Source organism: Mus musculus, chromosome 5, assembly GCF_000001635.26.
Source record: "Mus musculus strain C57BL/6J chromosome 5, GRCm38.p6 C57BL/6J".
Taxonomy (NCBI): domain Eukaryota; kingdom Metazoa; phylum Chordata; class Mammalia; order Rodentia; family Muridae; genus Mus; species Mus musculus.
In genome coordinates, this window is record NC_000071.6 from 120,729,941 (window position 1) to 120,752,552 (window position 22,612).

General features: G+C 49.0%; 1 protein-coding gene across 8 annotated transcripts; it reads right to left on the reverse strand.

Annotated features, from left to right (window-relative positions):
- Positions 1 to 392: 392 nt before the first annotated feature.
- Oas2 (2'-5' oligoadenylate synthetase 2) lies at positions 393 to 19,946 on the reverse strand. Of its 8 annotated transcripts, none has more exons than XR_003955642.1 (13): positions 19,519 to 19,944; positions 18,598 to 18,844; positions 15,737 to 15,915; positions 13,105 to 13,343; positions 11,209 to 11,353; positions 8,730 to 8,903; positions 8,355 to 8,637; positions 7,533 to 7,664; positions 6,057 to 6,244; positions 5,040 to 5,278; positions 3,474 to 3,627; positions 3,107 to 3,289; positions 393 to 2,018 (listed from the first exon to the last, which is right to left on the reverse strand). XR_003955642.1 is itself a non-coding variant. In XM_030254512.1 (12 exons), exons 5-12 carry the CDS (start codon positions 13,236 to 13,238, stop codon positions 1,953 to 1,955), a joined length of 1,383 nt encoding a protein of 460 aa, XP_030110372.1. In that variant the 5' UTR covers positions 13,239 to 13,343; positions 13,952 to 14,161; positions 15,737 to 15,915; positions 18,598 to 18,844; positions 19,519 to 19,931; the 3' UTR covers positions 393 to 1,952. The 8 variants fall into 8 exon arrangements, 3 of the variants coding, with proteins under 3 accessions (XP_030110372.1, NP_001334377.1, NP_660262.2); XR_003955643.1 differs by lacking the exon at positions 7,533 to 7,664 and adding an exon at positions 13,952 to 14,161 and having other exon boundaries at positions 19,519 to 19,931; XR_003955644.1 differs by lacking the exon at positions 3,107 to 3,289 and having other exon boundaries at positions 13,952 to 15,915; positions 19,519 to 19,946.
- Positions 19,947 to 22,612: the final 2,666 nt, after the last annotated feature.

The window sequence follows — 22,612 nt, forward strand, 5'->3', positions numbered from 1 at the left end:
GATGTCCCAGCTATTTCTGGTAATAACCAGTGACGGCGTGTTCCCAGGTTGCCGTGAATTCTCTCGTATTTCTGCTCCAAATGACTTTAACATACCCACAAATGCTGAGAGGACACTGATGGAAAAGAAGGTGTCTCTTTGTCCCCTTTAAGTCTCTCACTGTGCTCTGTGAGGGTCCATATTTGGGTGGGTTGCACACATGACCCCCTTCAGGATTCATAACCTGTCACAACCACTCATGGACTGAAGAAAGGAGGCACCCAAGACCACCATTTATAGCCAGGCAGTAGTGGCGCACGCCTTTAATCCCAGCACTTGGGAGGCAGAGGCCGGCAGATTTCTGAGTTCGAAGCCAGCCTAGTCTACAGAGTGAGTTCCAGGACAGTCAGGGCTACACAAAGAAACCATTTATTATGAAGCATATAAATGAACAGCCAACTGCAGAGTCCCCAGGGAGGGGACTGACCCAGGATCTTCTGTCCCATGGAGGTCAGAGTCTACCTTGTTGATACATTGGGATGTTTATCAGTAAAGATTCCTGGAACTTCCTTATCCAGAGAATTTGGTGGGGCCTTAGCACCTAGGGATGTCGGGTTCCATCACTCGGCATGAGATTTGAACCCCACCTTCAGCCCCATCTCTCCCCTGAAGAAGGGCCAGAAGGGTTCTGATCCTCTAATCACATGCCTAGGATTTCTGTCTGGGCTGGGCTAGCCCAGCCTGAGCCACCTCAAAGCATACATCAGAAATGGATGAAGGTGTTTACATAGAAGTCAACTCCCTGGGATGTTGCACGGCTCTGCTTAAAAGTTGCACAGTGGCCAGGCATGATCCTCAATGCATCAGAGCAAGCACAGGCAGAAAAAAGGCTCAGCCTTACTTGGGGATGCGAAGGGCTTAGACCTCATGTCTCTGTGCAGTTAAAGCCCTGGGGTGAAGGCTCCCTGGGCAGCCAGCAAGAGATATCAACCAGCATTTGGTGTGTGTAAAATGTTATGCAGGGCTATTCACTGAGCCACACTGGCACCATCTTTAGGAGTCCACCAGAGCCTGCTTATCAATGAACATCACAGCTGGGCTTGTTGACTGTTATCTTCACTCTTGGAAGGGAGGTGGGCTGGGAAGGTTATGGGACCCTCACCTGAGTTATTTAGCAAGTGGTTTCAACCAGCTGCATGCTATTCTGCCCTGATTGCACAGGATCTCTGAGAGGGGCTAGAGGATACAGGAGGAAAGATGAGGGGAGGGGTTCTCTTTATGCAGCCCCAGGGAAGCCATCTGCACCCATCTAGCTGGGTGCAGATCTTCTAGTGTGGCAGCTTCAAAGGCCTGTAACCCCTCTCCTGTGAGCAGCTAAGCTCAATCAGGGAAGCTTTGGCTTCTCAGGGAAGGGAGAAATGCAGCTTAGTTTGTCCTGGGACATTAAGAGAGGTAGATATTGTTTACATTTCCCCAAGAGAAAGGGTTTTAACAGCAGAGGTGGAGGGAGGGGAGTTGGCTAGCTGCTGGATGGATGGTACATCTCTGTATCCACAGGGACAGGGAAAGAGACAGGCAAAGACGCACAATGGAAGACTCCGAGGGCTAGTTGGGATTGACAATGCTGAAGGGCTAGGGAGGGCCTTAACCTTAGTGACACAGGGTGAGTCTGGAGCTGCTGACTAGAGACTAACAGAGCAGGAGGCAGGAAAATAACTGCACAGAATACAGACAAAACCAGAACCCATCGAGCTGCATGGGGCAAGTGTCTCTGAAGGAGGTCACTCACACAGAGCAGGGCCTGTGCTGTGAGACCCTGGGGGAGGAGGAAGGATAATCCCATGTCTTGATTCCAAGAAGGAAGAATAGAGGTGCGAGCCTGCCAGAGAGGACTGAACCAGGCTCCCTTTTCTAACACAGTCTGAGTCTTTGCCAGATCACTCCAGAAGCGTCTTCCAGAGCTGAATGGACTCCTACTTAGTAACTCCACCCACAGTGGGGTAGATCTGACCTCCACAGCTTCCGGGGGTCTGCATTACCTGGAGAGAGAGGGAGAGGAAGCTTAAAGAAGGGCATATTGGCGCATCCCTTTAATTCCAGGAGAGGCAAGTGGATCTCTGTGAGTTAAGGCCAGTCTGGACTCCATAGGGAGTTTCAGGACAGCCAGAGCTACGCAGTAAGATCCTGTCTCCAGAAAAGAATCTGGAAAACATATTTGGGAAACTGTGATCAAAGACAAACACAACCAGTAGACTGCTTCAGGTTTGGCTAATGTGGCCTGTCACCCTGCAGATGAAGACAGGGGCACGCCCCTGAGGTATGGGGTCTCACCAGGGACAAACTTTCTCTCACCAGAAGATACAACACTATATCTTGGGTTTTTGTTGTTGTTTGTTTTGTTTTGTTTTTGTTTTGTTTTGTTTGGGGGGGGAACATCTAGAAGAGACTGGGACAGTGTTCAGCAACCTACACTGCACGACACAGCCCCCTCAACTTGTCCCCAGTTGTCAATGGTGCCAAGGAAGGACAGAAAGGAGAACAGAGTGTGCCTGCCTGTGGGAGGGTGGCCTGGAGGGCTGTGCCCAGTGTGTATCGGGTGGAGGAGGAGGAAGCTCCCAACAGGAGAAGAAACAACTTTGATTTGATGGCCACTTTCAAAATTACGAGTATGGCCATGTAACAATTCTAGATTTTTAACGTGTGAGAATGTGACAATGAAACTTCTAAGCCAATCCCATGTCCTCCCTGCTCCCCCTTTTACATATACATATCCATATCTGTTTCCATGTATGTATGTGCATATGTTTACATGTTCGTGGCCCCAGGTGCTGTCAGGAGTCATCTGTCATCCTCAGTCACTATTTCACCTTAGTTACTGAGCCAGGGTCTGTTAATCAAATCCAGAACTAGCTGAGCTAATCAGCTTGCTCTGGGGATTCCATGGACTCAGCCTTCCAAGGCTGGAATCCTAGGCAGGCTGCCACACCCAGCCAGCCTCAGAATCCCAGACTCTCCATTCTTTCCCCCATCTTCCGGTTGGGTGAAGCTGCAAGGTGCAGGCACCCCATTGGGTTCAGGGCCACTTGTGCTAAAAATAGATCAGAGAGCTAGACAGTGGTACCCTTACTTCCAGGGGATAATTGATAGTGTCTGCTGTCATTTTGATTGGGGCATGGGTGCTGCTGCCAGGTAGGGATAGGGTAGATCAAGGCACCACCTAGACAAATGACAAAAAGCCTTGGTCCTGCCACAAGATCCCTCCTGTAGTGAACACTCCCACCATGTCACTTGTCTTTAGATCTCTAGGTACCTGGGAAGGGAGAGAGAGAGAGAGAGAGAGAGAGAGAGAGAGAGAGAGAATGTAGTAACTGACTGAACTCTTAGAGTCCAGTTTTTAAATCTTTGGGGGCTCAGCAATCCCAACCTACTACACTAAGAAAGCCTTTGATTAGAATCTGTGACGGGCCCACCCCTGTTCTTTAGAGGGCTCTTACTGGCACTTTCCAAGGCTGTACCAGGCCTTTTTGCTCCACTTGGAAACAAGGGGAGGACAGCCACTCCTTCGCTTCTTCAGCTAGAAGATGCCAGCACCAGCGGTCACCTCCTCCCACATCGCCTGTGGGATCTGCTGGATCCAGGATTACAGGCCTAAAGGAGAGGTTAGATAGTGTGAAAGGGTTGCTGTCAAGATTCCTGGCTTCAGCTTTCAGGGTTGGCCCTGTTTTTGCTAATGATACAATGTGTCTGGCAGCCCAGGTTAAACAATTGGAAATTACTTAAGAGTCAAAGTTACTTCCTAGAATTGTTACATTTGAAGAACAACTCTCCCCCGCCCCACCCACCAAATAGAAGTTATTTAAGGTAGACAGTAAGGCATACCTTGACCACCTCTTTTCAAGAGACTCTAGCCCAACTAGAAGTTGTCACACAATGCAATGTTGCTAAGTAGTTGTTGAATTGCAAAATTGCTGGGGTTGGGGAGTGGGGATTGGAGGTGGGGAGATAGGCTGGTGAACTTATGCGCATGTGCAGGCAAGCCCAGTGATCCTGGTCTTAATGCTCTTGTTTCTTCCCTTCGCTGTTTTATTTTCTCCCCCTTTTCCCTTTCTTCCTCTACCTTTGTTTCTTGCTCATGGTATGGAGTATATTCTCTGAGGACCCCTCCCTTTATTTAAATAATTTGGGGAGGGGGGACAGTTTACTATGTGGACAAGCCTATCATCTAATTTAACGTCCTCCTGACCGGGTGTGGTGGCGCATGCCTTTAATCCCAACACTCAGGAGGCAGAGGCAGGCAGATCTCTGTAAATTGGAGAGTTCCAGGACAGCTGGCTATGGAAAGAGACCTTGTCTTAAACAAACAAAAGGAAGAATGAATAAATAACAAAACAACAACATATCTTCCACCTTTTGGCCTCCGAAATGCTGGGACTGTGGCAGGTACCACCTTGCCTGGTTTTATCCTTTTAGTTCTGAAAGATAAAACCAGATCTGACTAGATGCTAATGACAGGGGCTGGATAAAGGGTAACTGAGTTTGCTGCCAAGTCGACAACCTGAGTTTGATTCTCTTAGACCCACTCGGTGGGAGGAGAGAACTGACTCTGGAAAGTTGTCCTTTGACTTGCTGTGGTGTGCGCATGCTTGCGTGCACAGGGGTGGCTGGTCAGGGCTGGGAACCACTGCTCTGTTTCTCAGGGATTAGCCTGCCATCTCAGACCCATCTCTGATTGTCTAGCGTGCGCGCACGTGCGCACGCACACACACACACACACACACACACACACACACACACACACACACACATTTCCATGTGACATAACAAGAAAAGCAGAGTGAATGCTCTCTGCCTGCTGCCTGCTTCTTCATCCCTCCTGGTTGGCAAGCCCCTCCCACACCGAGGTTGGGTTTTTCTCCTCTCTCAGTTTCAAGCTGGGAAGGAACAAGACACACACACCCCCACCCCCACCCCCACCCCTGCGGGGAGAAGAATCTAGGTCATGGAAGAAATAGTGTGGAAGGGAATCGGGTTAATTCAGAACGGGGAGGGAGAGTAGGCACCTCTTTTTCTGGATCTGGGTCAGTAGGAACTTCCGCATGTATTCCTCTTCAAAGTTGTAATTGACTGTCCAGAAGATGCAGAGCTGCCGGTATTTTATAACCAGGTCCAGGACGGTCCGGAAGCCTTCAGCAATGTCAAAGTCATCTGTGCCACTGCCCTGCTCCCAGGCATACACGGTGAGCAGCTCCAGGGCGTACTTTGGGGGTAAAGATGCTTTTGGCTTCATCTTCCTTTCATACTGGTGGGGAGAGTGGGGATGTCAGGTGACCTCGGCAAGGCAGAAGAGCCCCGTGTGTCTCCTGGATTGCTTGGGTTGCTGCAGAGGCAACCTGGGTTATGAAATAGAACTTGGACAAGGGAGACCCTGAGTTCTAGGTAGGCCTGCTAGACTCAGGCAGTGTGGCACACACACAGTGTTCTGCATCTATGCAACCATGCTGGCTGATGGGACCCTCTGTATGCTAGTTATGGGCCCTGCAACATGGATTGCCATATAAGAGGAAGACAGGGGGGCTTGAAGTCACGTGACTTGCTGAAAGTCAAGCCAGAGATTCCCCACCCCACTAACCCTCAGGTATCCATGGTGACTCTAGGTTCAGGGGGCAGCTTCCTGCTGCCTTTTGAGAGAGAGCAAGAGAGCATTGTGTGTTACACAGCATGACACTGGCAACCTGTGGCACACAGCCCTAACTTTCCATCCACGCATCTCAGGAGAGAACTTGGCTGAAGCCAAACTCTTTGGCCAGCCGAGGTCTGAAATTGCCACACATTGCTTTGCGCTAGGAGGCCCAATAGACCTGACCTAGGCTATCCTGGTAGAAGATAATGAGAAGATCCATGGCTTAAACAGAAGCAGGTTCCCTAAAGAGGCCCAACCACCTATAGCACGTGAGGTTTGGGTGTCCAGGACACTTGGCAAAGCCTGTGTCTCAGTTCACTGGTTAAAAAAAAAAAAAAAAAAAAAAAAAAAAAAAAAAAACCAACAACCAGCTTGGCCAGAGCAGGCGCTGGCTGACCTGTTTGTACCAGTGCTTGATCAGGCGGAGTAGACTCTTCAGTTTGGTGGGCCGGGTTTGAATGAAGTTTCTCTGCAGCTCAGTAAAACAGATAGAAAACTCTCCTTCTTTGATGTCCTGTGATGCACACAGCTCAATGAGATCCTTGTAGGCTTCGGGCCTGAGGGTGAAGTCAGACCGCAGTTGACCTAACATGGGAGCAAAATGTCTGTTATATCGTATGAATATGGTAAGCAACAGAGTTTTTTTTTTTTTTTTTTTGAGACAGGATCTCATGCAGCCCAAGATGGCATTCAACTTGCTATGTAGCCAAAGAGGATCTTGAACGTCTGATTCTCCTGCCCCTACCTTCCAAATTGAGATTACAGCTGTGCACCACCATGCCCAGTTTATGCAATACAGGGGATCGTAACCAAGTCTTGGGCATGTGAGACATTCTACCAGTGAATCTATACCCACAGTTCTCAAAACTAGTGTTTTGAAACTTTATTCTCATTTATGTGTGTGAGTGTGTATGTGTGTGTGTGTGCGCGTGTGTCTGCATGTGTGTGCATTTGTCCTGTGTGCATGCATGTGTAAGCACAAGCGACTGAGGGCTAGAAGAGGATACCAGGTCCCCTGGAGATGGAGTTACAGGATGTGAGCCAACTGGAGTTTAATGCTGGGAATCAAACTTAGGTCCTCCAAAGAACAGCCAGCCGACTTTAGACGCTAAAGCCATCCTATGTTTTTTTGACAAATGTGATTTCTTTATGTTTTATTTTTTTAAAATAAAAGATTTATTTATTTACTTTATGAGTATACTGCAGCTGTCTTCAGACACACCCGAAGAGGGCATCTAATCTCATTATGGATGGTTGTGAGCCACCATGTGGTTGCTGGGATTTGAACTCAGGACCTCTGGAAGAACAGTCAATGCTCTTAACCACTGAGCCATCTCTCCAGCCTGACAAATGTAATTTCATTGGGGGGAAATTCAACTCAATGGGGGAATTTCCTTTGAACCAGGTACATGTATTTGTCTAAGATGCAGAGAGTCGTGACTGCGTGTATGGAGGGCACAGTGGGGTTTACAGGAGCACACTAGGGCAGCCACTGTGGCTGATTATATTTGCGATAACTGAGACAAGACAAAGATTCGGCTCTGCAGTGGCTCCAGCCACATCTCACACTTTCAGTGGACTCAGAGCCCAGATCTAGATGCTGCTTCTCGCTGTTGGAGGAAGACCTATCCAAGGTCTTTCTTTTTTATCCTAGGTGGCACTATCCCCTTGACATGTGGCCCTGGCAAGCATAAGAAAGTTAGCTAAGCACAAGTCTATGAGACAGCACTCCCCTGTGTTTTCCACTTCAATGTCCTGCCTTGAGTCTCTGCCTTGAACTCCCTTCATGATGCTTCTCCATGATGGACTAAGATCTGGAAACCAGCCCTTTCTTCCTCTAAGTGGCTTTGTGAGTATGGGTGTGTGTGCTTGCCTGTGCAGAGCCTGTGGAGGCTGGGCTGCTGTTTCACCCTTTTCTATTGAGGCAGGCTCTCCCACTGAACCTGGAGTTTCCTCACTCAGCTAGAACATCTCTGCCTCCACACACGTCCCCTTCATCTCCACCCTGTGGAGAAGCAGAGACCCCATCGGTGATGGGGGACAAAGCTCAGATCTCTACAAGGAAATGACAAACAAGGCCCAGAGCCACTTCCCCAGCCTACCCTGAGGTCTTTTATCCATCCATATCTCTGAAGCTCTCACCTGTGAACGGGATTTTTGTTTGTTTGTTTGTTTTGTTTTGAGACAGGCTTTCTCTGTGTAGCCCTGGCTGTCCTGGAACTCACTCTGTAGACCAGGCTGGTCTTGAACTCAGAAATCTGCCTGCCTCTGCCTCCCAAGTGCTGGGATTAAAGGCATGTGCCACCACTGTCTGGCTATGAATGGGATTTTTAAGGAGGAGTTTTGCCTACACCAATTTCCCATTTCTTGTTTCACAAAGTCTTGGCCTGTTCTTTTATTCTCTTCTCCATGGAGGAAATGAAGGGATATTATCTATGAAACCTATCTAACTCTGTATGAGCCATCCCTGACACACTGTGCAGAGTGGAGCCTACAGCTGCTAGAGGCTATCTGGGGGTGCTTTCAATGAGAATGAAGTTGCATGTAGGTCTATTGTAGCCATGCACCTGCTGGGGGGAGGGCTGGGCTAGGATTGGTAGAGAGTTTCAGCTCATTTCCCAGCATTCCAGATTCTGGAAGGAGCCCTCCACTCCTTCCTGAATCTTCTCAGGAGCTAGGGTCTGGATACTCTTACCTAGTGCATCATAGGCGGGAAGGACATCGAACTCGACACTTTCATTGAGAGTCTTGGATTTCAAGGTAAAACTCAGCACTCTGGGAGCCTTCCATTTTGAAATCTCAAACGTCACCTCCCACTCCTGCGCCTGCACGAATTCTTCTAACTGCTTCTGGATCTCCTGGACGAACTGGGAGCGGTTGGTTTTTAGAGAGTCGTAACTCTCCAGCGAGGAGAGGAACACAACAATGTCAGCATCTGATCCCCGCTTCAGAGCTGTGCCTTTGGCAGTGGATCCTCCCTAGGGAGGAAAGGGAAAGTGAGGCACTGCTTCCCTTCCACCTTGTTTTCCTGGCTCCCAAGAACTGGAATCAGGGAAGGACCAGCACTCACCTTGACGGTCTTCAGGACTTTGGTGTCAGAATTCAAGAAGCAGACATTTTTAAGGAAGGAACATATAATGTCAACAGCTTCCTTGATCTGCTTTAGGAAGAGCTTGTTGGGCTGGAGAAAGTCCTTGATGAACTTGTTCAGTAAGTGGCTTGGAGTGACGAAAAGTGGCATGGGCTGGGGAGGAGAGAACCCTGGTGAGTTCTGCACAGGAGCCACCACTAAAGTCACCTCCATCCCTCTGCCAGCCTGCTTCAAACTATGGGCAGAGACCTTCTTGTCACTGGAGTTTGCACTGATGTACCCAGAGAAGGCTCTTGAAATGCCAGGCAAACAAACCAAACCAAACAAACAAACAAACAAACAAAACCCTAACAATCCCCCCTCCCCCCACATACCTCCCAACACTCCACTGCAGCAGAAACTCTCTTAGTACCTCATGACTATGAGATGTGTGTGCTCTGGGCGAGTGTGAGTGTATGCACTGTGTATGCGCATGAATGTGGTGGCAAATGCGTGCATGCAAACTCAATAGAGTGTCAGCCTAGGTGCGTGCACACCTATGATGTTGTGATGCCTCAGGTACAAAGATAAGTGTTTACGAGTGTGAGGTGGAAATTTTGGGAGGACATGTGATATTTGGAGAGAGAATAAATAAGACTCGACGGGCAGTGATGGAGAGCTTTCATAGCTAGCTATGTAAAGCTTGTTGAAAGGCACAGCAGAGAGCTTCTCCTGGCATCCCAGCTGGTCCTGGTTCCTCCCGCTGACTCATGCCGATTTGGCGGAGGCCTGGCTGTTTCTGATGGACCATGTCATTGTTGCTAATATGTGATCGGTATCCTGACACTACTGAACTGGGCTGCTGTTATCCTGACAATGGAGATTGGAATCACCCCAAAGAACTACTTCTAAACAGGTTCACATTCCCTTGTCCGATTTACCATCTTTTCTCCCTTTCCTTTGGATGGTGGGCTAGAAGGAGGGGGGTCGAAATGCTACAAAACCCTTATTAAAGTGGGTTTAAAAAATATCTAAGCCTACATATGTAAGTATGCATGTTTATATGTGAGTATGTGAACACATGTATATGAGCCAGAAACACTCATTCTTCCTTGTGTGCTGTTGAGAGATGGGTGACACAATAGCCTGGAAGGGACAGACTGGTGAGATGGCAGCAGGGGATCAAAAAGTGTGGCAGGGACTACAGAGATGGCTCAGTGGTTAAGTGTTCTCTTTGCTTTGTCATAGGATTTGATTCCCAGTACCTGGGTGGTGGCTCACAACTGTCTGTAACGCCATTCTCACTGGCACATTTGCCCCAGTTCCAAGGTTAACTAAGTAGCCTTTGAACAGACTCAGCAGGTCTAACTTCGGGGTGTACGAACATCCTCCTCTGACAGGCAGATTTCCTCTCTTTGCTGCTGACCTGCACCCATGGCCTGGGCTTCAGGGTTTGCTAGATGTCACTCACCGCATGACTTCTCTGTGCTTCTAGGAGGCTCTGCCTCTTTTCCTCCCTCTCCTCTCCTCTCCTCTCCTCTCCTCTCCTCTCCTCTCCTCTCCTCTCCTCTCCTCTCCTCTCCTCTCCTCTCCTCTCCTCTCCTTTCCTCTTCTCCTCCCCTCCCGTGTCCCCTCCCTGCCTCCTGATATTACTCTTGCAGAAGTAAATTTACCACTTTTCTTGGGGGCAGGGAAATCCAATTTCTCTGTCACCCCTTTTCTACTTCACACACATCTTGTGGCCTCTAAGAGTTGATTGAGTTGTGTCCCCCCTAAAATATATTGGGGTTTGAGCCTATAGTACCCATGACCATGACCTAATAGAAAATGGAGCTAACTAGAGGAGCCATCATAACCATGGAACAAGCAGGCAGACAGGGTAGAGTGTACCTGTGGAGGGATAGACAGTGTCCTGGTTTGAATATGCTCGGCCCAGAGAGTGGCACTACTTGGAGGTGTGGCCTTGGAGTGGGCGTGGCCCTGTTGGAGTAGGTGTGTCACTGTGGGTATAGGCTTTAAGACCCTCATCCTAGCTGCCTGGAAGTCAGTCTTCTGCTAGCAGCCTTCAGATGTAGATGTAGAACTCTCAGCTCCTCCTGCACCATTTCTGCCTTACTTCCTACATTGATGATAATGGACTGAACCTCTGAATCTGTAACCCAGCCCCAATTACATGTTCTTCTTATGAACAAGAGTTGCCTTGGTCATGGTGTCTGTTCACAGCAGGAAAACCCTAACTAAGACAGGTAGGGTGATAGTGTCACAGGGAAAATTTCCCCTGAACCTCCTGGGAGAGCCCAGTGCTCCCCATTTCTTGTCTTCGAAACTCTGGCATCCAGAACAGTGGGCAAATAAATCTTTGCTGCTTTAAGCTACATTGAGCATGTGACTGCGTTGCAGCAGGCACACACAGGAAGCCAAGACACACACTCAGATCACTGTTGGGAGGTTCCTCCCTCCAGCGTGGAAACCCTCTTACCAGAACATCCCAATATGGTGCAGGTGACTCAGTATTCAGGCTGGGAGAGTACAGCCAGGCCATAGCTTCCTCTGTCAGTAGCTCCCAGAACCCATCATCTTTGCCCACATTATTGGTTGGGTCAGTTGGATCCAAGATGACTGGTCTAGGAATTTTATTAGATGAAAAATAATCAGGGCTGGGTTTAGCAGCACATACCTTTAATCCCAGCACTTGGGAGGCAGAGGCAGGTGGGTCTCTGTGAGTTCAAGGCCACCCTGGTCTACAGAGTGAGTTCTGGGCCAGCCAGGGCTACACAGTAAGACCCTATTTCACTCTCCCTCTACCCCCACAAGAAAGAAATCAGGGACTGGGAAGACAGGTTGGCAACTAAGAGTGCTTAGTGCTCAGTCTTAAGAGTGCTTAGTGCTCAGTCCTAAGAGTGCTTGGTGCTCAGTCCTGAGAATGCTTGGTGCTCAGTCCTGAGAGTGCTTAGTGCTCAGTCCTAAGAGTGCTTGGTGCTCAATCCTAAGAGTGCTTAGTGCTCAACCATAAGGACCAGAGTTTGGGACCCAACACCCACATAACAACATGGGTATTCTGAACACACCTTTAATCCTGGCTCTGGGGGTAGGGGAGTAGAGATAGCAGGATCTCTGGGGCTTGCTGGCTTCCAGCCTAGTTGAGACACAGAGGAACTCAGGTTGAGGAAGAGAAAAATGCTGCCTCTGAGGGATAGATGGAGAACACCTGATATCCTCTTCTGGTCTCTATGTGCAAAGTGGTGTATACCCACTTCTGAGCTCACACAGATACACAAATAAGTCTTAACGGAAAGAGAGGAATTGGGCTGGGGATGGGTCAGCGGGTGAAGTACCTGCCTCACAAACAGGCCCTGAGTTGGGGGTCCCCAAGACTCACATAAAAAGCCAGACGTTGGTGTGAGTTTGTAATCCCAGCCCTGAGAGGACAGAGGCAGGTGGGTCTGGGGCTCCCTGGCTAGCCAGTCTAGCCTATTGACTATTGAACATCAGTGGGAGACCCTGACTCAAAAAATAAAGTAGAAGGGCTGGAGAGACCCTTCAGCGATCAAGCACAATGGCTGCTCTGGTAGGGGACCCATGTTCAGCCTGAGAACTCAGGTAGTGGCTCACAACCATCTGTAACTACAGTCCCAGGGAACCTGACTCCCTCTTCTGGCCTTTATAGGCATTGCATGCATGTGTTTCACCGACACAAGACACAGGGAGGGCTGGCGAGATGGCTCAGTGGTTAAGAGCACTGACTGCTCTTCCAAAGGTCCTGAGTTCAAAATCCAGCAACCACATGGTGGCTCACAACCACCCGTAGTGATATCTGACACCCTCTTCTGGTGCATCTGAAGATAGCTACAGTGTACTTATGTATAATAATAAATACATCTTTAAAAAAAGACACAGGGAAAGCATTCATACACATAAAATAAATTCCACAAAGTGGAGAGTGAGGAACAGATGTGAGGAGACACTTGGCATTAACCTCTGGCCTCCACAGGCATCTGTACATACATGGGTGACAGATAGACAGACAGACACACACACTGCAGGGGCTAGGGGAAGCTGGCAGCCCAGATTCTGAAGGCTCTGGCTTCCCTAAGCTGCTGAAGGATCCCCAGTAGCCCGCCATACTGACTCTTCAACTTCGGCTTTTCAGATCCCTCTGTTCCTTGCTGAGAACTTTTTCCCCCCTTTTCCCAACCCCCTCCTCCCACCACCCATTGGCAGACAAAACCTAACCGTGAGTTGGGACCGTGAAATGCACTAGCTGGCTCTCCTTTGCAAGCAGACCCTCAGGTTCGCTCTGGCTCCTAGCAAGGGTTCAGAACTCGCTCTCAGTGGGGCCCTGGCCTGCAGCTGGAGAGCTCCGGAAGCTGGGTACCTTTGGGACCTGAGCTGGTGCAGAAGGATGTTCCGGACTGTCTCATCCTCAAAGTTGTAATTGACTGTCCAGTAGACACACAGCTCTGTCGGCCGCTGGATAAGTCGCAGCACGGTCCTGACGCCTTGTGCCATGTCGAAGTCTTCAGCTTGGCAGCCCTGTTCCCAGGCATACACAGTGAGCAGTTCCAGTGCGTACAGCAATGGCTGAGGTGGGGGTGTTTTCCACTTCTCCTGGCACTGGGACAGAAGACGAGACCATCAGGAAGCCATCAGAAAGAGCATCCCCCACACCTGCAAGTCACTGTGTCTGTATGGTCTGATACTGGTGAAGGTGTAGAAGAAACACCTGGAATACTCACACTGCTTATAGGAGTGTGTGTGTGTGAGTGTGTGTAGGTGAGAGTGTGGATGCTTATGTGATGGTAAATGTGGGGTGTCTCTCGGTGAATGTGTGTGTGTGTGTGTGTGCGTGTGCGTGTGCATGAGTGTATGTGAATGTAGAGTGTGTGTGAGTGTGAACATGTGTGACTGACTATGTGGGTATATATGAGTGCAAGAATTTATATGAGTGCATGCATGTGCATGAGTGTGAGTGGGTGTGTGCATGTGGAAGTGTGTGTGTGTGTCAGTGTGTGAGCGTGCACACGCGTGCATGTGATTGTGTCAGCGTGTGTGAGGGTGAAGGAGTGTGTCAGTGTGTGAATGTATGAGTGCATGCAGGTATGTGAGTTTGAGTTGTGAGTGTGTGTGTGGGGGGGGAGAGAGGGAGACAGAGAGACTGGGAGACAGACAGACAGACAGACAGACAGACAGACAGAGACAGACCAGAGGTCAAGGGCAGGTACCTCCTTCAGGCTCCATTCTCCAGCTGGGACAGCATCTCTTACTGAACCTTGGGCTCACTGCTGGCTCCAGCGTCCAGCCAGTGAGCCCAGGGATTCCTGGGGCTCTGGCTGTGCCTACGCTGGAGTTGCAGGTGCAGATTATCCTTCTGGCTTTACACTGGTAGTGAGGATCCTCACTTGGGTCCTTGGGCTTATACAGCTCTCCAGCTTCTGGAACAGTGGTCTTTAAAATACACTTGGCAGTCTACTAAAGCTAAATAAATACCTTCTGCTACATTTCATCTAGAGTCCATGTGTGTAAATATAGACATGTGCATACATGTTGTCTGGAGGTCTGTCTGAGAACTCAGCAATTCTGTGTCTATTTACCCAAGAAAAATGAGTGCTGAAGATCACAAAAGATATATTGGAGAATACCCACAAGGATCCAATTTATAGAGAAATGACCCAAAGGCCCAGCACAGCAGAGAAGAAAGACATGGCTATATTACCTCAACAGAATAATATATAGGAAGGAAAAGCTATTGCTATGTAGTGATAGGGCACAAAAGTGGAATGAAATAAGATATCAACTGTGTGCAATGTGATCCATTTACAGTGTCCAAAAATAAGGGAGGGCCAGCAAGAGGGCTCAGTGAGGAAAGGTGCTTGCTACCAAGCCCGTTGAACTGAGTTCAATCCCCAGGACCGATATAGTGGAAGGAGAAAACCCATCCTCTGACCTCCACACATATACTATGCCACCCCCCATAAGTGGTAACTGATATTGGAATTTAAATTTTTAAAAAATATATAGTCAAATTTTTGTTTTATGTGTACAGGTGTTTTGTTTGCATGTTCTGGTGCCTGCATAACCTGGAGGTGTTAGATCCCTCTGGAGTGAAAGTTGGTTGTGGGATGGATGATGCAGGTGCTGGGAATCCAACCTTGTTCTCTGGAAGACCAATGTGTGCATGCTCGCTCTCTCTCTCTCTCTCTCTCTCTCTCTCAATTTATTTATTTATATAATATATGTGAGTATACTGTCACTGAGGAGGGCATCAGACGCCATTACAGATGGTTGTAAGCCACTATGTAGTTAGTTGCTGGGAATTGAACTTGGGACCTCTGGAAGAACAGTCAGTGCTCTTAACGGCTGAGCCATCTCTCCAGCCTACAATATGTGTTCTTAACTGCTGAACCATTTCACCAGCTTCAGAAGTTGAGATTAGCCTTAAACTCTAGAGCTGTGTGTCTTCTCTTCTAGAGTGCTGGGATCAGTCAGGTAGCCACCATGTCCTTGAGTTGAGAAAATAGTCTATTCTGGTTTGTGGCTGAAGAAGAGATCAAATCAGGTTGAGGTATGTTGTTAATATGGTTGAAATTTCCTCACTATGAATGATCTCAATAGAAAGCTAATACAGTAGGGCATGGTGGCTTTGGTCCCAGGACTTGGGAGTTGGCAGGGGCAGAGGCAGAGGCAGAGGCAGAGGCAGAGGCAGAGGCAGAGGCAGAGGCAGAGGCAGAGGCAGAGGCAGAGGCAGAGGCAGAGGCAGAGGCAGAGGCAGAGGCAGAGGCAGAGGCAGAGGCAGAGGCAGAGGCAGAGGCAGAGGCAGAGGCAGAGGCAGAGGCAGAGGCAGAGGCAGAGGCAGAGGCAGAGGCAGGTGGATCTCTGACTTTGAGTTCCAGGCTAGACTGAGACCCTCTTAAACAAGGCAACAGCTTTCGCCTACGCAGTCCATGCTCTCCCAATAAACGTGTTGCAGAAGGAAAAACAAAACAAAACAAGGCAACAACATACATTACCTGTTCATACCAGTGCTTGACCAATAGGATCAAATCCTTCAGTCTTTGGGGATATTTCTTGAAAAACCGCTGCTGCAGTGTGGTGAAGCAGTCTGAGAACTCCCCTGGTGAGGCTCTTACTTGATCCATGGATTTTTTGAGATCCACATAGACACAGGAGCTGGGATTCTCATTGGAGCCTTAGAGACAGGAGAGAGCAGCGGGAAGCTCAGCTGGAGTTGGGAAGATCCTCTATTGCCTGATCTGCTCGCTCTCTGGGAAAGCTAACAGTGGGGTTATTCTCCTTGATAGATAATAAAAGCTAAAATGAAGGCTCTGTGTGTGTGTGTGTGTGTGTGTGTGTGTGCGTGCGCGCGTGCGTGCGTGCGTGCGTGCGTGTGCGCGTGCACCCAAGACAGAATCAGTGGAGCCACACACAGCATGAGGCAGTAAATTACACATGAGAAATGAAGGCCTCTGGATAATACCAAAGCCAAATGTTTGTGTGCAACTACATACGTCTGTGTTACACTTCTACCAATGCCTCTTACACAGACTCGGGCACCTGGAGGTGACAGGACCAGGAAAGGGAGAGGTGTACGGACCAATTAGTTTCCACACTTGCTCACTGAGTTCCGCTGTTCATATTTAGGTACACAGCTTTGGGCAAGGAACCATATGGACTCCCCAGCAAGTACTGGGCACGTGCCCTTGCCATTTATTGACTAGTGACTCTATACCAGGCATAACTGAAGTCCTTTATGCAACAATGTAACAAGTCTTACAAGCCTCATGTGGGGCAAAACTACAGAAACCATGGCAACAACAGTCTGCCTGACCTGGTAGAGACAAGTATACCAGGCTAGTTGGCCTTTTTATTTAGTAAAGGAAGCGATTTCAGAGCCCCCGTAGGGTCTTATTTTTTCAGCAACATTTATTGCTTTCTTGTAATTAAATCTTATTTTGGAAGATGCAAATCTATCGCCATCTGGTGGCATCATACAGTACTACATGTGGAGAGTTTCTTCTCCCAGCAGTTTCCTTGATTGGGTCAAGGCAGCAGTTGGACTGGACTCCTACTACCAGACTCTGTGTATCAGAAGCGAGAACCCAGAATTTCCTGCAGCCCTTTCAAGGCAGGCACACCATTACAACTAAACGAACCTGTTAGCTGGTTCCTTTGATCTTAGATTTGGTGACAAGGGACCCAGGGGGTCATGTGTCAGTCCCTTTTCTGGTTGGAAGAGGGATGTCTTTCTTTTGGCTCCCTGTTAGAGGGTATAGCCATCATGGTGGGGAAGATATGGCTGCAGGAGGTGATGCTGCATGATGCCGTCTTGGACCAGGAAGAAAACACAGAATGGGAGTGGGGCCAGAAGCAGGCTGGGGTTACCACCCTTAAGACTCACTTCCCAGCCCTCCACTTCCTCTCCACACCCTCTGAAATGAGCTCCACAAGCTGGGACCAAGTGTTCAAACACATGAACCTGTAGGGACAGTTCACCTTCAAACCCTAAGATGGGAAGGGCCCAGGGATGCCACCTTTCTGGGAATGTCATCATGTGGGTGTACGTACATCTCCATCTTGTCAGAAAATGGTTAGGCGGTGGCCATTCAAGGGCTCAGTAACCCAGAAGTTTCTCAGGATTGTGGACAATGAAGGGGCCCTGGCCTCCAGCTCAGAGGTCCTGGGCTGTCAGCCCAGTGGAGTCCACTGCTGGCAGAATAGCTATGATACATTCTCGTGCTTCTGTTTTTCCACCCATCTATCTGTCCACCCCTATATCCATACATTTTCCATCTGTCCACACATCCATCCACCCATCCATCCAACCCACTCATCTATCCATCCATACATCTATCTATCTATCTATCTATCTATCTATCTATCTATCTATCTATCCATCCATCCACTTTTACATCCATCCATCCATCCATCCATCCATCCATCCATCCATCCATCCATCCACACATCCATCCATCTATCCATCTATCCGTTCACTTTTACATCCATCCATCCATCCATCCATCCATCCATCCATCCATCCACCCACCCATCCACACATCCACACATCCATCAATCCATCCATCCATCCATCCATCCATCCATCCACTTTAACATACATACATACATCTACCCACACATCCATCCATCCATCCATCCATCCACAATGCTTCCATTCATTTTCCATCTGTCCACACATCATCCATCCATTCATCCTCATACATGCATACCTATCCCTACATCCATCCACCCACACAAACACACATTTAGTGGGACCCAGCCATCCACCTGTCCACTTCCTTTCTACCATTTGTCCATCTGCCCATCACTCATCCACCCTCTCACCTATCAAGGCTCCCCTTTAGAACATTGTATCCAAAGTCAATGAGATGAAAATGAAGTGCTAGACAGAGTATGCCTAGGGAAGGAGGCTCTTGTCTCTTGGGAGTTGTGGTGGCTTGGATGAGAATGGACCCCAGAGGCTCATTATCTTTGCACACTTAGTCCTCAGTTGATGGATTGTTTGGGAAGAATTAAGAGGTGTGTCCTTGGGCTGGTGAGATGGCTCAGTGGGTAAGAGCACCCGACTGCTCTTCTGAAGGTCCGGAGTTGCTCCAACACTATGCCTGTCTGTTTCCCACCATGGTGATAAGGGGCTAACCCTCGGAAACTCGAAGCCAGCCACTTAGTTAAATGCTTCTTTTTATAAGAGTTGTCTTGGTCATGGGTGTCTCCTCACAGCAACTGACCAGTGACTAAGACAGGAGTTTACAAGCTCCATTTTGGAGACAGCCTCAGCCCACGGGACCCCAGTGGCCTCCCAGGACTCCCAGAATGCTTGGACACCCCCCCCACCCCCAGTCCCCAGATCACTCACGTAGAGGATTGAAGACTGGAAGTAATTGCAGGAGTATTCTCTGCCCTGGTACAGACACTTGTACTACAAGGGCATGTTCATGCTTTACTGACTTCTTCTCATGGATTTTCAGCCACAGTTCAATGACGTCAAGGTATGCATCTTGGTATTTTATCTGATCCTGGAACTGTTGGAAGCAGTCCATGAAGAGAACAAGGGTACCATCGGAGCAGCCTCTTAGGGCTGTTTCCCGGCCATAGGAGCCACCCTGTGGGGAAATGGAGGGGCAGTTGTGAGATCTAGACTTTCTGAAGCTCCAGGTAGTGACATTTCTTAAATCAAGTGAAATCCCCCAAATGGCACTGGCATTTTAAAATCAGGTTGCCAGCACCAGTTTGTGTCCATGTTTTGCATGCTAGCTCCAAACTGGGGTCAACTCAAAACTGCGCTAAGACGAACAAATAACACAGCAGAATACTATACAGGCATGGAAAAAAAATAGATATGGTAGAGTACTATGTAGGCATGAAAAAGATACACGAACAAAAATCTCATAAATGTGGAGTCAAAGACACTCTATGGCAAAGCACAAATGCATGTAGTCAATCCCTGGTAATTTACTGAGCACTGATAACAGCCGTCCCTGTGCTAAGAACACTGCGTGCTTCACCATCACAACACTCTGAAGTGGGGTCTAGGCTGACCTCATTCTGCAGATCTGGACACTGAGGCACAGAGAGGTAAAGGACCCTTCCGGGAGTCATGCAGCCAGGTGGAAGAAGACCTGGCAGCAGCTTGGGCCCCTTCACTGTCTGTCCTCAGAGGAAAGCCTTCGAAGTGCAATCCCCTGGGCCCTGTGTGGCACAATGCTCAGCACCACCACCTTTGGGAACAGCGAACTCTCCTGGGATGCAGAGCCCTGGCCCCCACCCTGAGCCTCACCTTAGCCACTTCCTTCACAGGGATCTGACTGCGCAGCAGGTCCCAGATGGCATCCACGGCCTGGTCTATCTGCTTCAGAGATTCTCTGTTAGGTTTGAGGTTTTCCTGGATATACCCTTCTAGCTTCTGCGATGGCACCGAGGACACCGCAATCTGCTTCAGACAGTTTTCGTTGGGTGTGAGGTTTGCCTGGATAGACTTTTCTAACTTGTGCACTGGCCCGGAGGGCACCCCTGAAGACCCACCAGGTGACCAGCCAGATGAATAGCCAGATGACCTGTCAGATGACCAGTTTCCAGTCAGCCAGTTTCCCATCGTTGCTAGCTGGTCTTGTCAATTGTCGAGGCAGAGCACTGTAGCTCAAGTCCTGGGCCTTCTGCCCTGCACCCGGGTTTCTAGAAAGAGGAAATCAAGTCCAAAGCCCCACCCCTAACACAGCCAAGCCTAGGAACCTAGGAAATCGAAACTCAAGTGTGGGAGTTACTTCCCAGCAGCTGGTGTGTGTTTGCTTCCAGCTAGCTGGCCACTCCCAAGGACACCCCAGCTTAAACTTAGAGCCTCTAGAGCCTCAGGGGACACCTGCACAGAGGCCAGTGTTTGCGTCCATCAGTGTAGGACTGTCTTCTTGGTGCCTCTGTTTCCTCTACCTATAGCTAGGAGGAGCATGTCTCAAAAAAAATTGGCAGAAAGCTGGCTGGCTAAATGCTAAGCTAATTTGATTTTATTGAGGGTAGAGTCTGTCCGTTAACATAATGTCCTTCCTCCTTGTTTCCAGTGGCTGAAGCATTCGGTGACAGACAGGGCAGACAGACTGAGCTCAGAGAAGGTGCTGACTTGCTCAAAGATGCACTGCAGGACAGGTGCCTTGACAGACAGATGTAGGCTTCCTGACTTTGGGTGAACATAGGTCCCTGAAGAGTCAAGAGTAGTCCTCCCCCCCCCCACATGTTAAAAAATAAATATTTAAATATTTAAAAATTAAACACAAAAAGAAACCTCACCAATTCAACACAATTATTTTGGGTTAGTATTGAGACAGAGCCTGCTGTCTAGCCCAAACTGGCTTTGAGCTGGTAATCCCCTGCCTCAACCTCTCATAAACTGTTATGTATAGCATCTTCTTCCAAGGTAGATGGCACATTGTATGTGGCTGTCCTACGTGGCAGATGGCTTCCTGGGACCCTCACCAGGAAAGGCACAGTGACTTTGTATCACCTTGGAGTCCAGTGGAGTGACTGAAGTCACAAAAAAAATATGGGCTCTGACAAAGGATCCCTGAAAGCAGCAGACTTCTTGTAGTTCCTCTGAGTGAGGCCATAGAAGGAAAATGGCTTAGGGGACACTAGCAGCTCTCAGGGACCCTGCCTCAGCTTCCTGAGGAGTCGAATATGTGTATCACCTCACCCAACCCTCACTGTGTCCCACTGGGCCTCTGCCATATCATTCCAGAGCCACTATGGGGGCCGCTCTTGGAGACTCTGGGGGTCAGGTCAGTAAGGCCTCTCTTTCCTCTGCCCTGATGGCGGTCACCTCACTCTTCACTGTGGCTCACAGTCACCCCAATTCTGGAGCCATTTTGACAAGAGAGCCCAGAGTCTGTGTGGTGGGGACAAGAGCTGCCATTAGTTCTGAAGGAAAAAAACCATTCCCATTACTGTCTGAATAAAGCCAGTGCCCAAAGGACCAGGCCAGATGACTGCCTCCCCCCTAATTTGGGGTCCTCAGAGAGCAGTTCCTCCTTCGCTTTTGAGGTCCCTTTTATGGGGAGGGGTTAGAGTTGATAGAAACAGTCTGTTGAGTCTGTTGGCTGTTAGCACTGGGGCAGAAGAGTATGTGTGTGGGGCGGAGTCAGGGCTCAAGGCTGCCTGTGGGGTAGGTAAGGGCAGGAAGACATCAGTGGAAGTCATTGTGGGTATTCAGGAGTTTAGCAAGGCAAAGGGGTGGGTAGCATTCCTGCAGGGTTACAAGTTCAGTGTAGGTTGGAAACGTGGTTTGCAGGATGCATTGGCTTTAGGAAACAAAGTTCTTGTAAGGTGTGGCGACTTAATAACAATGTATAACAATGTGGCTCTTAACAACAGCCTGCCTCCTATTTTCTTTTCATTCTGGGATGCTAGGCTTGTGCCCCATCTGCTGCCAGGCTCCATAGAAAAACAGGCCTCCACATCTGCCTAGAGCAGCAATTTCAATCTGTGGGTCTCCGCCCCTCCAGGATCAAACAACCCCTTTACAGGGGTCGCCTAAGATGATCTGAAAACACATTTTTCCATCTGTTAAGACCATAACTGAGATACCTCTCTTCTGTCTCCAGGCAGGTACCTGTAGATACACCTACGTGGGAGTACGTGGAACTGTACTAAAGGTTGGCAGCGTTAGGAAGGTTGAGGACCACTGGTCTAGAACTCTGAGAATAGCAGCTATCAGGAGACATAATATGGGGTCTGGTTCGCATCCTCACTGAGTTGATTAGGCAAGGTGAGGTTGGGAACAACCCTAGTGGAGTCTTGGTGTAGTAGCCAAGAGCAGGAGGCACAGGTGGTGGCAGAGAGGGGACCTGGGGAACCCTTGTCCTCTCAGGCTAAGCTGAGAAGGCAGGAATGGATTGCAAGAATGAAGACACTAGGAAGGCTCTGCTCTCCCCACCATCCTACATCCCTGTTGGTCTGTCCCCAGCAGTGGTCCAGGCAGAGCCCAGCTGTCTGAGATGGGTTTGCACAGACTCCTTTTTCTGATTCCTGTTCCTCTCCTGGGGATGGATCATGACCACATCCATCCCTCCGGTGGTTCCTCTGGAGGATCCTGCTGTGGCTACACTGTCACCAGCATCTGCCACTTGCTTTCCATGTCTCCAGATTGGGACATTCATAGGATATGTCTCCCTGTCCTCTACCCTCTGGCTCCTGGCTGCCACTTAGACACTAGGGGATTGTAGGCTTTCTCCCATGTAAGACAGGCAAGTAGACATTTGTCCTGGAGATATCTTGGCATCACTCTGGTCCTGGTGGGGATCAGGGAATGAGCGACAAACACTATCCAAAGTCTACCCATAGTGTGGCAAAAAGGGAAGATTCTTGTTGGAAAACAGACTTATGAA